This window comes from Grus americana, chromosome 4 (assembly GCF_028858705.1).
Source record: "Grus americana isolate bGruAme1 chromosome 4, bGruAme1.mat, whole genome shotgun sequence".
Lineage (NCBI taxonomy): Eukaryota > Metazoa > Chordata > Aves > Gruiformes > Gruidae > Grus > Grus americana.
This window is the reverse complement of record NC_072855.1, coordinates 67,429,230-67,446,396: the sequence shown is the minus strand read 5'-3', so window position 1 is coordinate 67,446,396 and position 17,167 is coordinate 67,429,230. Positions and strand designations below refer to the sequence as shown.

The 17,167-nt window shown below is 40.9% G+C and overlaps 1 protein-coding gene across 3 annotated transcripts in view; it reads right to left on the bottom strand.

The window, feature by feature from the left end:
* Window positions 1-2,039: 2,039 nt before the first annotated feature.
* SLC10A7 (solute carrier family 10 member 7) overlaps window positions 2,040-17,167 on the bottom strand; it is a 150,673-nt gene continuing 135,545 nt past the window's right edge. Inside the window, exons 11-12 of one of the 3 annotated variants that reach the window (XM_054825109.1) lie at window positions 9,091-9,236; window positions 2,040-5,785 (exon numbers count right to left, since the gene is read on the bottom strand). In XM_054825109.1, the coding sequence (XP_054681084.1) occupies window positions 5,741-5,785; window positions 9,091-9,236 (191 nt within the window). In that variant the 3' untranslated portion in view covers window positions 2,040-5,740. Of the gene's footprint in view, window positions 5,786-9,090; window positions 9,237-17,167 lie in introns of those variants that run through there. The other 2 variants (XR_008577064.1, XR_008577065.1) reach the window with 2 other exon arrangements.

The window sequence follows — 17,167 nt, the reverse complement described above, 5'->3', positions numbered from 1 at the left end:
ATGGGCTGTGCAGCAGACAAAGGATGCTGACGGGGAAGGACTGCAGTCACAATGCTAAGAAACGAAGGGAGCACAGAATTGCAAAAGCTTTTGTCAATAGAATTTCATTCCCAATTATTGTCACGGGACTCTCAAATTTTATTTCCTGCAATTCTTCTGGCAAAAGGCCAGTACTCGCATGACCTCCATAATTTTTTTAATCCTATCAATGAAATTGTCTTTCCTTTGAGGCAGCCCGTTTTCTTCCCTTTTAAGAGAGCTGATTTCCCTTAGAATTTGGAACTGTTTCATAAGAAAACTGACCATAAATAGTAAGTTTTCTCTTACAGAGATGAACTAACATCAGCATGCTAACATCTGCAAAGCCTTTGCTTTTGTTACAATTATACTAGGTGGAGCCCACCCACAGAGGACGCTATCCGGAGAGGCTTTTTTCCTTCTTCTTAACCGCGTGAAAAATGGTTGTGCCAGGAGGCAACTTTGAGCACAGGTAAAGAGCAGAGAATACACACCAGTGCGGGATCCGTAGGAGATGCACGGCCTCTTCCGTGTGCTGCAGCCGTTGGGCATCGGCTGTCTCTCTGAGCAGGGACCACAATCAATTTCTAATCTCCTGCCTGCTTCTGGTCTGGGCTAGCAACACAAGGTCAGAGTTGATTTGAACCTTCCGGATAGTCTTAAGAATTAACAGGTTATGTTCTTACTTAACAAATCCAGGTGTTGGGATCTACTCAGCGGGGCTGTTTTCTGCATAACAGTGCCAAAGGCCTTTGATCTCCCTGCCCTCCCTGCCCAAAACTGCAGTCAGCAGAGCCCGATTCCACAGCAGCTATTGCTCATTTTCTTGTCACTCTATAGGTCACCGGCTGGCAGAAATCTCTGCAGAAATGCATCTAAAAATATTTTGAAAACTTGGCCTCTGCTGATGAGAAAATTAAGTGGTGACTCATGCTCCCATCAGCTCCAGACTTGATTACTGCAATTTGATGGACTGAGAAGCTGATATTCCACCAAGACTGCAATTTGCTTGGGGGAGCAGCCGAGAGTTCTCACTGGCACCAATTGCTTCCAACGCCTCTCTCTTGTCCTTTTAATCACTAACAAATTTAATTTCATTTCTCACTGAAGATCTCCCTCTCCACCTTTCTGGCAAGAGAACAATTTGGAGACTGCTTTCATGACCTCTGCTACAGCTTTAGATGCCAGCGTGCAGCAGACCAGCCTGTAGCACTGCCTCGCACCTGCGTTTCCCGACGTTGCTTTCTCTAGTCCTGCACATCTGAAGCCACTGGACAGTCCTTGGCCATGGTACTCCAGAAGATGACTTACCATCCTGCAGGGTGTTCTCTGTTGTATGAGAATTTTACAGGAACCGTATGCATAAACTTCAAGGAATTTGATTCAAAATGCTTCCTCGAAGAAGTCACGGGCTAATGATCACAAGTGATAACGCAGTTTAAGCAAGAAAATGGCAAAGGGCAGACAAGCTTCCTCTCCTGACATTGTTCCGAGAGGACGCCGTAGTTTTGATCTGGAGATCGGGGCTACCCGTGGAAATACATACAAAAGAGATTGGGTTTGCTAGGTGCTGGAAAGGGCAAGCCATCAAATCTGAAGTAAAATACTCTTCATTTACTCATGTCATGTGCTACATTATCACCGAGCTTTGTTAGAACAATAGCAGGGCTTTTCGAACAGCTTCCCTAGGGAGACTGCTCTGCAGCTTAACAGCCCTTTCACTGGAGATGTGCAAGTGTAACCAAGGGCAGAATTTAGTCTCTTGTCTATTTAACGTGTTTGCGAGGGACTCTGTGTGTTTCTGGCACTTTATAATAATAGTAATATAAATGCATTTGGATTATAACAAAATGGAGAAACTATGATTTAGTCCTTTACTGTGTTGTAATTCCCAAATGCATCAACATCTATTTAAGTGCAAAATAGTCTACAGTTTACAAATACAATGCTGCAATCGTCTGCTGTAAAGGTTCTGTATGAGATTATGATTCAATACAAAACACAATTCAGTGTCTGAAATTTCATTTTTAATGTCAGAATAACATCAAAAAAGTAGCTCTTTCTCCATATGCAGTCTTGCAAAAAAATGTATACCAGGGACTTGGTCCTTTCTAGTGATTTCTACATATATAACTGCTCATCTCTTATGCACGTATGCACTTGCACATAAATAAATGTGCTTGCAGACAGACAATATTTCATCTTGCCTTCTAACCTCCCTCCTGCTGTCAAGATATTTCCACAGAAAACTGTACACAAATAAGACTAACAGCTCCTCTTTCCCCGTCTGCCAGAATAACGTAGGGGACTACCGCTGTAAAACCAAGCTGCTGGATTACTCTCCTTTTGCTCTGTGAACATGCAGCTGCTGAGATCGCCTTTTCTGTCACACAACCTATTCGCACTAACGGAAGGATCTATCAGAAAAAACACAACCCCAATTTTGAGTTTAACCACATAAAAAATTATTTATCTTGGACCTATTACTGGGGTCATCAGAAGTTTCTTGACTTAGTGCACAAAAAGGGGAATAAAACATTTGAGTAGCTCAACACAAAGTGCTAGGATTCCCTGTGACCTCTGAAGTGCTCTTTTATTGTTTGGGTGGTTTTCCCCTCTGCTGTCATTAGATGGGATTATAGATATGCAGAAGATAAGAAGTGTTGATGATCAAGAAAATGTTTTAACATGGGCAAAGTTCTCATTTGCCATCAATTTTGCCTGATTATGTTCAATACCAGGTATCTCTCAGTTAAATTTAAAGCCAAGGAGTTGATAAGATTCAGAACTGTTCTAACCCTCTACTGAAAAACTTGCAGAGTTCAATGAATTAATTTTCAGTTGATAATTTGCAGTTTTCTGAGGACTTTCTTTCCCCAAGTTTAGTTCAGAAAGTATTTCTGTACAGTTCACAGATTTTTTTTTTTTTTTAAAGAACAAGCAAACAGTTTAAAAGCTTACCCACAAAAGAACAACACAGGTAAGTAAGGCGAAAATTTGACCTAGAGGATAAGTAATTTTATCTTGTTTTCCTGTGAACAAAATTAAATTCAAAACCATTCTGTTTATTAAAGACACATAGGCATAATAACAAGTAATAAAACAAACATCTTAACAGTCTTTAAACATAACAGAATTGATATGCATAATTAAGTTTCATTAAGTACGGATTTAAAATATGTATTTCAGTTTTGTTTTATATTCCCTTTAGACCAACGCCTCCAATAATCGTAACACAATATTTAGGCTGCCCCAAGCAATCCACAAGGACTTCGTAAAGGCTCTAACAAAGCTCTGTCTTAAACCAGTTTGAAATATTCTTAAATGTAGAAAAAATTAACAAAGAAAAAAGGAGGTGTTCAGTAGAATCTAAGCAAGTTGTTGGATGTACTGAAAGTTGGAGATTCAGTACGTAGAGGTAGCTCAGTAAGGGTACTTGCAGTGTTCTGACTGTTCAGCACTGACACAACCACAGAAGTCACTGTATGCTTGAACTCTTCCTATATATTTTTAAAAAAGCAAGCACTCTTTCTGGTTGCTTTGCCATTCAAAACCAACAGAAAGAGTCATCGATTTCAGTGGGATTGGGATGAAGTCCCTGTATACCCCGGAAGTTCAGGTTTGTGGAAACAGAAGAAAAAGAAACTGTCTGGTGTCTGGACCGTGTGCTGCAAGCAGCGTTTTTAAGCCCAAAGGAATTTTTTCCCACCTGGAGCCAGTTACCAGTTAGCATGCTTAAGGAAGGGGAACCTTGGATTTGGCCCAAGACCACACATGCTGTTCTCTCCAATTACCTCACAGGTTGGCTTGGTGGTGGATCTCACTATGCTATCTAGGGATGCGCTGATCAAAACTGTGAGCTCGCTGCCCGCTGCATCACTGACTAGTGAGAGCATGGCCCTGGGGGACATGGGCGGCGGACAGTGTCCCTCAGCCCTCCCGCCAGCTCAGCGTGCAGAGCTCGATCCCCCGCCAGGGAGTGAAAGAATTCAGCATGTTGCCACCTCACGTACCTTTGTTACATGGTCATTTTACTGGCGATGACAAATCTGAACGAGGTGACGCTGTCAGCTCCCAGTAGTTTCTCATACCGATGGCAACAGAGCAGTCTTGCACTGACTGACCATCAGGTAAAGCACCGATGATTGCTACCAGATTACTTTCCTGTTGTTCACAGGAATGACGGACTAGGAATAACAGACTAGGTAAACCAAACACTTTTTTTTTTCTTCACTAAGGCAAAAGGATATGAATTTCACACGCTTATTGTCATACAAAAGATCTTTAGCTTGCGTAAATGGCTATAGACTTATTGGAGCTACGATAATTTACATCTGCTACAGGTCTGCTCCTAGGTGTTTGCACTCGGTTGCACCATTAACCGCAATGTTAACCACGACACACGTGAAACTTCTGCATTTGTATCGATCCCAGTTTGACCTATTTCTTTCATTCCTTTTCATGTTTTAATGCACAATTGCCAGCACTGTTTTTGCAGATGAGTACACCTCAGAATCTGGACTAGAGTACACTTCCGAAATCTTAATCTCCCGGACTAGATGCAGTGCTGGCTATATGTTTAAATATATGCCTGTGTTCCTTTCTCTTCAACACTCCTCTTAGAAATAGTATTTTGTATTCTTCTTTTATATGAGTTTATTAAAAAGAGTAACATTGTATTTTTAAAAAAGTTGTGGCTGATTGTCAAATTAGCTAAGATAGCGTTTCTGTTACTGTAAGGATCCTTTTAATTGGCAAAAAAAAAAAAATTGTCAACTTTCTCACAAGCTATTATTCATTACCAATGCAGCAATATAGAAAACATAGCTTGGCTTACTACAATAAAGGCTCTGTTTCAATGTTAGCATCCTAAATTCTGTCACTGCAGATCTCCGTGCATTGCACCGGGGGAAGGAAAAGAAAAAAGAAGGGAAAAAAGTGTTCTTTAGGGGTAAATTATAAAAGATCTCCTAGCTGCAAACACAAATACTTCACTCATAACCCAAGCACCAGACCATTTCTTTGAAGAAGCTTATGAGGCATTTAAGATATACAATGGCACAATATCATACAATGGAACTGAAAGAATTTTCTTGAGAAACCATTAACTTTGAAGGAATGTCTAGACAACTGTGTCAACAAATGCAAATAATTCATGCTTCTCAGCTTCTATCCAATGGATGGCCCCATGCTGAGTATACACAAACTCAGAAGAAAAAGGCATGTCACAGTCATATGACTAGGGAGTGTAACAGAGTCACACAGAAATTCAAGTCAATCTTGGAGAAAGAAAAAAAAAAAAAACCAAACCCAAACCTTCAGAAAGCTCTTCCCCAGGGTAAGCCAGCAGTGGGATACGCTTCTGGTCATTCTGACTCGTTTAAAAGAGAGACTTACAGCTGCTGCACCCTGGCCGCAAAGCAGGGGCAATGGAAGAAACAGCTGTTAGTCATGACCATTCTCTTGGTTAGAAAAATAAAAACTAAAGGACTCCCAAAATACTGTACAACCTCTTGTAGTAACCAACAAAGTAGCTTCTGGAAACAATGCTTTTGCCAAAAATGCATCTGTAAGGCACTTAACAGGTATCTTTTTAATATATATATATAAAAAAATAAAATATGCACTGAAGCAACATTCACAAATACCCAGTTGTCTCAATTGTCTGTGTGTACAGTATAGTACATATATACATTCACTGTGACACAGGCCATCTCCATAATTATACCTTCACAGGTGCTTTGGGCTGCCTGGTTAACTTCAGCGCCTGTGGACAGTAAACAAAACAGTCACTTTTTTATGTTCTTAAAAGACAACCAACAGCACAAGACAAGATTTTGATTTATAAGGGGCAACAAAACGCTGCGTGTACTTCTGGGAGGCTGAGCGAGGAGTCAGCATGCAGCTGCCAGGCCACTCTGGGGTTTGTGACGATGTTTTTATCTCCGATACCCCATCACAACCTCCTCATACACAGATAGCCCTAACAGAGGAACCACGAGGAATACAGCGACAGTGCCGGTGAAGGAAGCGAAGGTGGGTCTCAGATGTCTTTTAGAAAGCAACTGCTTGGACCCACTCAAATCACTTGTGGCACAGACACGAAAGCTTCTGACCCACTTAGGGAAAGACTGCACAGAAAATTTCTGCCAACACCTTTGTGTTTTCCCTGGCCTCCTTCCATATGGCTCGAAGCCTGCTCAGAGTATAGGCGCTGCTGCAGTGGTGGATGTCACGCACCTGCAATGTTTACACCTTCCTTTCTGAGAAAAAGGTAAGAATAAACCAAAGTCCAGCAGCCCAGAGGTGATTTTATGCCAGGGGACACCCGACATCTTTGTAGCTCTAGTCTGCTGAGGAGGAGAGAAGCCACGTGCCTTTATCTGATGGCAGAGTCCAGCTCTGTGTTCTCCGCGGGGCTGGCCAACTACGGTAGCTGAACTGTGTATTCAGTGTGTGACAGAAGTTCAACTCCAATGCTAGGTGATCACGCCCTCAGTTTGGCAGAAAGCAGCCTCTCTAACTTAGGAGGCAAACGCAACACGGTTAAAAGGTGTTTGGTGTGAGCTGCTCCTGCGTATATACCCATGCGGTCACTGCGGATGCCTGTTGCCAGTGTGCTCTGCAACAGAAAAGCTCAGTGCTTTCCGGTGCGGCACAAATCGACCTGAGCAAGAGGGAAATGTGTGAAATTTGCAAATTCCTGAAATCTAGAACCTCTGTTTTCCTTAGCCTTTTGGGGGAAGTGCCCTGACAGACTGGCATTTGCCTGCCGAGTGAGAGACTTTGCGTTTCCGGAGGATTAGCTAAACAAGCAATTTTCAGTCTGAGAGATGTCTGATGGGTCTTCTTATTGTAGATATTAACCTTTAATATTGTACATTTAAAGCTTGTAAGCGCTGCTTGAAAAATGTTCCAGCACAAATGTAAACCCTTAAAAAAAAATCCAAACCTTTAAAAATAAATAGGCTATATTCCCCTCAGAAACACCAGCTTTCAGAAACACCAGCATTTAACTATTGTTAAATCTAGCCGTTTGAGATTAGTCTTTTGGATATTATTCAGCAAGAGACTTTGGGGAGAGACATCATTCCACATTTTGTTTGGGGAAACAATTTTTTAACTTTGTAGTTTGGCAGATTCTGTTGCCATATTTACAAACTCGAAATACCTTAGTGTAGATGAACCTCTAAATATTTAAATTCAATTTCATACAACTAGATCACATGTACTATCATAATTAAGTAAGAATGTCACTGCAGTTGAGTACTGTGACTGGATAACCGTCTCCCCCTGCAAGAGAGATGCCAAAATGAAGCCAAGGTGTTTATAGAAAATAAACATCAAGGGTGATGATGACATGTTTATTTTCAAAGCGGGAGACCATTATTCAGTCACAACATTCACTTCTATTATACTTATTGCAACTGTTCCAGACCCAACCTCATTGATTTCTTTCAAAGAGTAATTAAAATAACATTTGTGAATAATACAGAAGACCAACTGAAGAAACTGCTGCAAGAGAACAATCCCCCAAAGTGGTTCTACGGGAGCATTACAGCCTGATTAGCACAGGAGGTTTATTTGATGCTTAATGAATAAGAAACTAGTGCTGGTGAACTGTAAACCTTTCCAGCACTGGTTGACTTTTCTGGTGCCCTGTTTAAAGGCTGCGTTAACTTGCAGCAACTGACAGCAGCCCCCAAAGGCCATCACCACCCCGGAGGATCAGGGAGGTCTGGATGAGCTCCAGCCCCACTCCTGGTCTTGGCAGCGGAGCGCAGTTAGATGCTGAAGAGAAGCCAGCATTGCAGGGATCGTTCTGTCACCGGTAGTGTCAACTTTAGGCTATCTTTCCGCAGGAATAGCATGGTATTTTCTTTACGCAACCTGTAATGTCTCCTGATAATTTCTGATTAAAAAAATATCATGACGTTCACACTGATGGAGAAATGACATATGATTCTCAGATTTCCATTTTCAGATACTAAGATAAGTACATCTTAACAAGGTCTGATTTCTGGACTCAGTTCCGGAAAACTGAGAGTTTTCCTGCTTTTTACAATTCAGGTAACCGAAAGTGGAGCCACATAAAAATCACTGATTTGGGGAATTTTAGCATTCAAGTTAGCAAGGTGACTTCAGTGGAGTGAAGCTAGTAAAATGGCAGCCTGAGGGGTTTTGCTGAAAACTGGAAACATGAAAGTTATTTAAAAAAAAAATATTAAATTTCTCCACTGACAAGTGGAGAATGCAGGGTACTGGTGGCACTGGGCTTCCCACAGTAGGTCTCTGCTTTTACCTGAAGTGGCTGTCAAAGACTGCTTCAGTTGCCACGGCTTCTTGATCCTTATTATCTCAGAACATTAAAGACAGCATTACAATCAGTTGCATGGACTAGCTTTCTGGTTACTACTGTTCTGAGAACCTGACTAAAACCATTGCAGTTATTTCATGTGGATCACAGAATGGCTGTCAGATGTCAATAGCTTCCATTTGTACTGAAATAAGCGTGATTTGAATCAGTGATGTTGATGCAAAAACCTCTAGGTTATAATCCTACAAGCTATCCCACAGCATAATTTTGGTATGAAATATGATGCACTGGACTCCTGTAGACTTCTTGCTGTTGTAAAGGGTGACCCAAGCAGGGAAAAAAAAAATTAAAAAGTTTTCATCCTGCTTCAATTCAATTCAGGAAGTACCCTCATATTACCTGATTTCCGCAGCTCCCATGCTAACGGGAAGATCTTTGTCACTTCTCCATAAGGGAGATCCAAAGCTGTGATTATTAGCTAAAGATGGAGCCGTTCTTATTAGGCATAATTTGAATTCAGAATTGGAATTTACGGTAGAGTTCTAACTTCAAGATTTGAACCTTTTCAGAGCCAAGTTCAGCATTTTTAATTTGATACTACTGTGACTATCACTGTCATAAAGAAAGTAAAGAAACAGAAAAACCTCCCACCACGGGATCTCCAAGAAGGAACTGAGGAGTTTAAAACATGTGTATAGGGACTTTTTTTCCTCGTAGCACACTTTCCATTATAAATCAAAACCAGCAATTCTTACCTTTTGCCTAGAAACCATCCAAGATTTTATTGTTGGTACCAACAGACTGCCAAGAAGAATCTGAGCAGGATGATAGATGAGTAAGGGGACGGAAATTAAGGACAGGTGCTCATAACCCGCAAATACTATCTTCAGCATTGGAATCCCTGCAAGCAGAAAAACAGGAGACACACTCTCACCTCAGACTTTGAGCTCCACATAAAAGCAAAACATTTTATGTTGCATTGACATTTCACCAAAAAAAAGCCCAAAAGAAACAAAATGAAGACTCAGAAGTTTTGTATAAAAAAAAACCAAACAACCACCTACTCAAACAAACTAGCAAGAACATGAACAAAAAAAAAAAAAAAAAGCAGCACAGCAGAGAAAGTTCTGTGGCAGAAAGGAAGGAGCAGGGGAATGCCATAAAAGATCTTTTCTAATTACGTCAATAGCTGTCAAACTCCTGCTGCAGACTTGGTATAAAAGCCGTTCTGCGATAGCATGACTGTTCGGCTGCTGAGCATAGTTCTGTACTGCTTATTTACTCCTTCCTCTCGCTGCGCTCTGTTTCGTGCTTTCATGATTGTCCTCCACGCAACCTGCCCGACTCCTGCTTGTAACCTCTCCTCAGCCCGTTCACCACTGGAGGAGGGTTGCGTTTCCCTGGCATGCTCCCTGCCGGGTGGTGCGTACCCAACCGACAGCCTTCCCTGCTTTGACTGATTCACACAGCCAAGGTATAGAGTCAAGTATTCTGCAGGGGAGTGCTCACCTGTTAGAGAACAAAACTCTCTGCTCTACCTGTATTTTTCAGAAGAGATACAACATAAGAGAGGAAAGGTTTAGTGAACCGAGTGAGCAACATGAAGTGGCCATGCCTATGAAGAGTTAGGGAGCAGCTGGGGTACAGAAGTTGCTAGATGCTGGAAGGAGTGAGTGTTAAGAGCTAGAGAGGGGGCTTTTTTCCCCAAGAGCTTGAATTTGCACTCAGCAGTGCTAATTCTATTAGACATCTCCACATATCATCTTCCCACTTGATGATGTGATATGTAAAATTCAATGTGATTTAGTTTTGCAGTAATGAAACCGACTGTTTACTTTGAACATGTTATTGTTCAAAATTATCTGTTTAAATCTCAGAACTTTGCTACCACGCTCCACAAAGCATAGGTGCGGGCAAAACTTGCAACCATCTCTGTCTTGCTTGACCAGACGTTTGCATAGTCGCCGACAAGAGCAGCTGCGATTCCTCAGGAGCCCCCTGAGAACGTACCTTATTTTCTCCCTCACCTTAAATGTCATTCTAGGAATTTTCCACCAGCGTCAACCTTGCAGCGAAGCAGACTATGCACACTTTTCACAGAGCTCATCTGTGCGTCTCCTTTCTTAGCAATGACCAAAAGCCTCGCTTTGTGCCACATGCCCTCTATTCCCCCATTAGCAGATGTTTCAGATCAGCCGAAGCTGCCACATTTACATAAACTTTTGTCTATGTCTTGGATAAATTCCTGTTCTCAACGCCCTTTCAGGTTTCCCTTAATAAAATTGCCTCCTCCTTGTGTGAGAAAACAGCTTATTTGCTGAATAGTTACTGCTCCACCAGTGCCCCACTATTGCTGACATGCGTCCAGGCTTGCTGAAATCTTCATGATATTTCCACAGCACCATTTCTTGTAATCATTTATGATTAGCTTCATCGCATTACACCACTAACAATCTCCTCCCCATGCTAGTAGCCTTTACTTGTGTGGATATTTCCAGGGAAAGATTAAATCAAATAAATACAGGCTTGTGTGCTTAATTTCAATATTATAATTACCTTCAAAACAACATCATGGACCTATCACACAATAGGTCTGCTTATTATTAACACTAATTTCTGTAGCTTGGGAATAGATAGTATTTGGACAGAAATTAAATGGGCATTTGCATTATATTAAGGAATGTAATTTACTTCAAAAGCCCATCATACTGGTTTTGTAAACAGATAAAGGTTTTATTGCCTGTTTCCAAGTCTCAACTTGACCCTTGTGGGTCCTCTTCTGTTCTCTACCTATAGAAATATAAAACTAGAGTCCCAAGCTATGAACATTTATGTTTGTAAGACAGTACCTGGTGTTTTGGTAGTACAATTTCATCCATAGATCCAAAAACACTTTAGTAAGCTGAACAGGACTCCTACAGAGAATCAGAGAACACTAAAACGACTAGCCTAAGATCACACAGAAAACTAACGGCAGAGACGTGAACAGAATGGATCCAAAGCGACTGAGACATGCTTTAAATTAATGCATATTTTCTGAACTGAAAGAAAAAAAAAAAAGAGAGAAATTCCAGCCTAAAAGGTAAATTCTCTAGAGGAAAGCTATTTCAGTAAACTAGGAAAAGAAAATTAAAGTTGTCAAATATAAATACAAAATACTATAATTAGTGTGACAATATAATTAGATCACTGGGTGGAAAGAGGTTCTTAATTCACAGCTTGTTTAAATACGTGTCACAACAATAGGTTCCTGGAAGCCACTAATGTGCAATTAAAGTTCCTGTTATTTACCAGGAAAAACTAACCGGTGAAAAGAAGAAATAATAATAATTTTCTTGCAGGTAGGCATTTGTTTAGTGGAAAGAAATAGCCCTGTTGCCTTTTTACGCACTTTCTGATTTTTATAATTCCAACTTTGCCAGTATGCCACACTCTCAGAAAATATTTCATGACAAAGATCCACAGACTACAGTCAGAAATGCTTGTGTCAATAATATTACCACAAAGCTAAACAAAACAGCATGGGTTTTATTGATTTTTAAAAATGTTGTCTAAAGTCTTTCACAGCAATACATAGTAACTGCAAGCATCTGTATAACTCCTAATGTTTTCCAAATACATAAAACTCATGCAAATTCCTTATTAGGAAAAAACATATTTTAATAGTTACTGTTCCCTCTCTTAAAAGAAACACATAACTGTATTTTTTTTTTAAAATATATATGTAGAACACTTGAAAAAAACCCAAACAAAATGAAAACCAAAACCCAGGCAAAGGAGGAAAAGTGACATTACAATGCCTGGAAGTGATGCTATAATGCCTGAACTGATACTGTATGCTGTATCTTAGCCCGTAATGCATTTTCAAGACGAGATTATGAACTAGCACTAAGAGAAGCTGTAACAGAAACACTGACTGAAACAGTAGTGACATGAACAGGTGCTGCTATAACAAAACTAATAAAGTGAGTGAGAGGAGTTTAAATCTTTCAGATAGATAGCAAGGAATGAAGGTGTTAAGCAAAATGGATATGGTTATCTTTATTTTGGGCTGTCCACTCCTCTTTTCCTCATCTTTTATAGCATATTGCTTCCAGTGCTAATGGAATACGATAGCTACGCTAAGATAAATAAAATTTTGCACAGCATCAAATCACATATATTAAGCCCCAGACCACTACTTTAGGCTTAAGTTCCTTCAAAGTACACAGCAGCTCTGCCCCCCCCCCCCCCCCCCCCCCCCCAATATTATTAGGGTGTTTATTTGCCATCTGGAGTGTTAAGGCTGCATTCACATGTAGAAAGAATAATGCCTGTAAGGATTTTTTGTTTTGTTTTCACAGAGCCATTAATCATGCTTATCTGCATTTCAGGGCGATTGGCCCGATCTCTATGGGTCTTCATCCTGATTGACACTGGAGGAGGAACGCTGGCGTTACCAGTTTATATACAATCTTTTCCTTAAGTTTTCAGACTGCTGTCATGGTCTGAAGGCTCATGCCGCTAACACCCATTCATGTCCAGCAGCTTGGTTCAACTCCTCTGCCAAAGACGCTCGCTCACTATGCATCACGAGAACAGAATGACAAAGCGCTCCTCTGTGGTTTGGTGCCAACTTGGGCAGCTCTGCTCAAAGTATGGGTGTAACAAGCTGTTGAATTGCCAAAACCTTTTAAACAGCCTCATTGCACGAATGTGTGTCCAACTCCTGGATCAGAGCTGACCAAACACTCTGACAGGCGCAAGTCAGGGTTGCATCCCATCCTCCTCCCAAGAAAGAGGAAATGTGGTACCCAGCTAGGTGGAAAAACAGCACCTCACCTGACCAGGACTACAGAGAGCTGTAGCAGAAGAGAGGAAGCACTGAGATCATCCCACAGATATCTCTTACAAATAAAATCATTGGTATTCCCAGCTTTTTACCCTGAATTTCCCTCTTCTTTGTTTGGCTATGTTTCTTCTACCAGTGCTCCCTCATGTTCCCATCTTCCTCCTTGCTCTTTGGCTCCAGTATTCAGAGGCTCTTTTTTTGTATTTTCTTCCTTCCTCCTTTTTCCTCCTCTTCTCCACTCCCATGCTTCTAGTCTGCTTGGTTTTGCTTCCCAGGACCTTTGATTCTGCTCACTTTGCAGCGCTGTGAATTTTGGGGACTTCCACTAAAATCACTGAGCTCCACCAAGCGCAGCGGGCACTAAAATCACCGTCCCACTGCAGCTGAGAGATGCGAGTTAGGCTGCGATACAGAGTACATTTCATTTTTCTCTCTGTTTGCGTCCTCACTCAGCCCATTTCACGTAAGAACTTTGCAAACCTGAGGAAGAGCTAGGAAGAGAAAAGCTGTTCATTCCGTGACCTTCAACAACGGCAAGAAGAGCAAGAGGACTGCTCTTACAGTCTGGCACAGAAGAGCCCCGTTTGCTCTCCATTGATCCGGGGTATTCCAGTTTGGCTCCAAGGCGGTGGTTTATCGGCCCTGGTCAAAGGCCACCATTTCTCTAGCAGCCTGCGTAACTGAAAGCTATTTATCCTTCCTCCGGCTTTGCACCCAGTATAACCTCCCACATCCTCCCCTTGCCCCTTTGCTACTTTCACATTTCGTAATCACCTTCTTAAAAGGCCCATGAAAATATTATGCTGCGCTTCACTACATTTAGTTAACTGTAAAATAATAATAATAAAAAATCCTACAAGATTTGAAGGTATTTTTAAGAGAATTTAAATATAGGACTCTTTTCATCTAGCTATCACTGGAGTAATATAAATGAAGCAAATTAATTTTAATGCTCCAAGGTACTGATTCTGTGTCACTGTCACTGACAGGATCCAACTAGACTTTATGAGATGGCATTTGACTTTATGGAAGTGAGCACTATGCACGCATTTACAATTTTACAGGGACTTTAAGCTGTCATGCTGAAAAATGTTTATAAAACATTAATCAAAAAATGCCTCTTTAATACAATGCATTGTCTGAAAGATGTTAGAAGGCACATATTGTAAATGGATTCTTTTTCTGACTAAAGTAATTTCTACCAAAAGCCTTTCCCCACTGCTATACGAGTACACAGTGTGGAGAGATAAAGAGCACTTTCTCAGCACATTACTACCTGATCCAAACACTTGGGAAATCACTAATGTACAGCATGCCATATTTCCATGTCACACATGACACATTTGTCTAAAATTACCCAACAGAGTTTGACATTGCAGCATATTCCATAGCAGAGCTTTCAACTGACATCTGCCAAGTAAGAACTTCAAGTAGGAGCTTTCTTCTTCTAACAAGCAAGTAAGAGTTTTCTTTTATCCTATACCCATGATGGAAGTGATAAAACAATAAGTACTGGAAATCTGGGGTTTTTTTTCTATTTTAATATGTTTATTTTATGCTCACTGAATGTATAAGCTCCCCTCAAAGCACTGTTTCATCATTTGCTGTTTTCTATCACATTGCAATGGGTTCAGAGAACTTAACAGAACATTTTTATTACCACCGAAACGTAGGCCATTATCTCTCACACCCAAAGCAGAGTTATTGCTAGATGCTCTACTTACATACTTTACTGTAAGGGTTTTTCCCTTTTGATATCTTCATAACAAACAATTTATCCTAAAACTTTATTGCTTACATTACTGAAATACGTTCCAAATCACAAAACACTGCAGCATTTTTTCTTAGGAAAAGAGGTTTGGTGCAAAAGAAGGAGGTCATGACTAGGGCTATGGAACCACCAGGCATTCAGGAATCAGAACAACCCTCACAAAGAGGCAGTGGAAATACGCTGAAGAAAAATCTTAGCCTCTGGATTGTCAGTTCTCCCTTCTACTCATCTATACATTGCAGAACTCTCAATTGCCATAATCTTCAAGTGCAATATACAAAATGAATGTAGTGTATGACAGTAGCTGCTCTGACACTCTCCATGCTACTCTCTTTCTGAAGAATCCTCTCAGGAGTTGATGTGAAAGGAACATTAGTAGGCCAAATAGTTATTTCTTTTTTTCAACTGAGAAAAGGCCTGTAAAGAGGGGCACATATTGCATTAAACACCTCCTAAGTTGCCAGAGCAGAGGGTTCCTGAGCTTATCCCTGTGACAGACAGTGCCAAACAAGCACCTGAAATTTTACCGCCAAGATTCAGAATAGCATTGCATGTGGCCCAGTGACTGCGTGGTGGGGAAGGGTGGTGAGATCTGGGCAAAATCCAGTTTAAAGGATTAGAAAAAGGTTGTTCATGCAGTAGCTACCAGAATGGCAAGATGCTGCTAAATCAAGATCCTGTTTGAAAACTTAACTGTTTCTCTGTTTCTTCCGAGGCAAATCACATTGCTATGGTTAGTTTTGAGGAGACAGAAGTTTACATACTATGGCTATCCTCAGTGAAGGCTAGCCAGGGATATTTCTTGCCCTTGTTCAGACTCTGTTATGACATACTGAGATCATGACAGGAGAAGATGCATTTGACAAATTAACTGGTTAAGGATTCTTTTTCTTATATCCATGCCCTCTCCAGAACACGCACTGAACTCTAGTTAAATGCTCTTCCCTCAGGACCAGTTTCTTTCACATATGGGAATAGCTGAATGGTATCTGACAACCCATAACAATACAAATATTCACTTGCTACTGAGTATTCCCATTTCAGCTGAAGAAAGCACTTCCCAATGTAATATGAATTCAGATTACACTGGAGGGAGAAGAGATTACCTGAAGCTGAGCCTAAAAGAGGCAGCCAAGCTCTTCCCCAGGTGAAAAATTCCTCAGAGGAAAATTTGGTAGTCCTTTCCCAGCCCCACTCCAGCTGTAACTCTGAGATTTCTTTTGCTCTTAGCCCTAAGCAAGAGATCCCAGACCCTACAGTCATTTTGTACTCTGCAAAGGAATCAAGGCTGAGAGAAGTAATAGACAACCTTTGCTACTCTCTTGTCCAGAAGGAAGTAAGTGTTGAGCTAAGATTCCATCCACAGTGACCGGACAATGGTTTACAATGGTTTGTGGCACTTTTGGTTCAATCACACCTTGGTGACAAAGCCTAGCGTTACCATGGAAATCGGACTTCTGGCAGTAGGTATAAGGAGACCATCCATCAGCACAACTACAACTGCCTCCAGGTGGTATGACGCTCTGTCTCTGACGGGGAAGGATCTGCAATGTTTGTAGCAGTTGAGACTACATTCCCCTTGCCTTTTTGCCCAAGTACATGCTGTATGAAGACTCGTGCTTAAAGTATTTTCAGGGAAAAAAAAGACAATTTTTTTTCAGCATGCTTTCATATTTCAAGTCAGTGATACGTGTAATGGAAAGCAAAAAACCCAGGCTCACAAAGCTGTAAAAACAAATATCTGAGGGGGAGGTTTTACAAGGGACTGGTGAGATGTTAAGGAAGTCAGGAAGAGCTGCAGGGGAAAACTGCATCCTAGATCAGTCTGGAGGTCTGCATGGACCCTAATCCTCAAAATCATTTTCACCTTCATCCCTCTCCTTGGGAAGAAGCAATGATTTACCAGAATATTCAACATTATGTTAAATGACTTACCTTTTTGGGAGGACTAGAATTATTGGGAAGGCTCTGTACTGCATCGGAGCCGATGTGGTCGCATATTGGCCATACAGTTATGCTAGGATGCTAGAATTTCACTCAGACCCACAGTACGTTGTAAGAGACTGGACTGGTCTAAGTATTTAAGTAAAGAAGGAGAAGGAGGAAGAGAAATGAATGTGAAATAAGATATTTCTTTTGCCATAACTCTAACAAGAATAAAAAAAAAGAAAAACCTAATATTCTTTGAATGCTTTTACTAATTCCTGTTCTTCAGGTAACTGGCTCACTA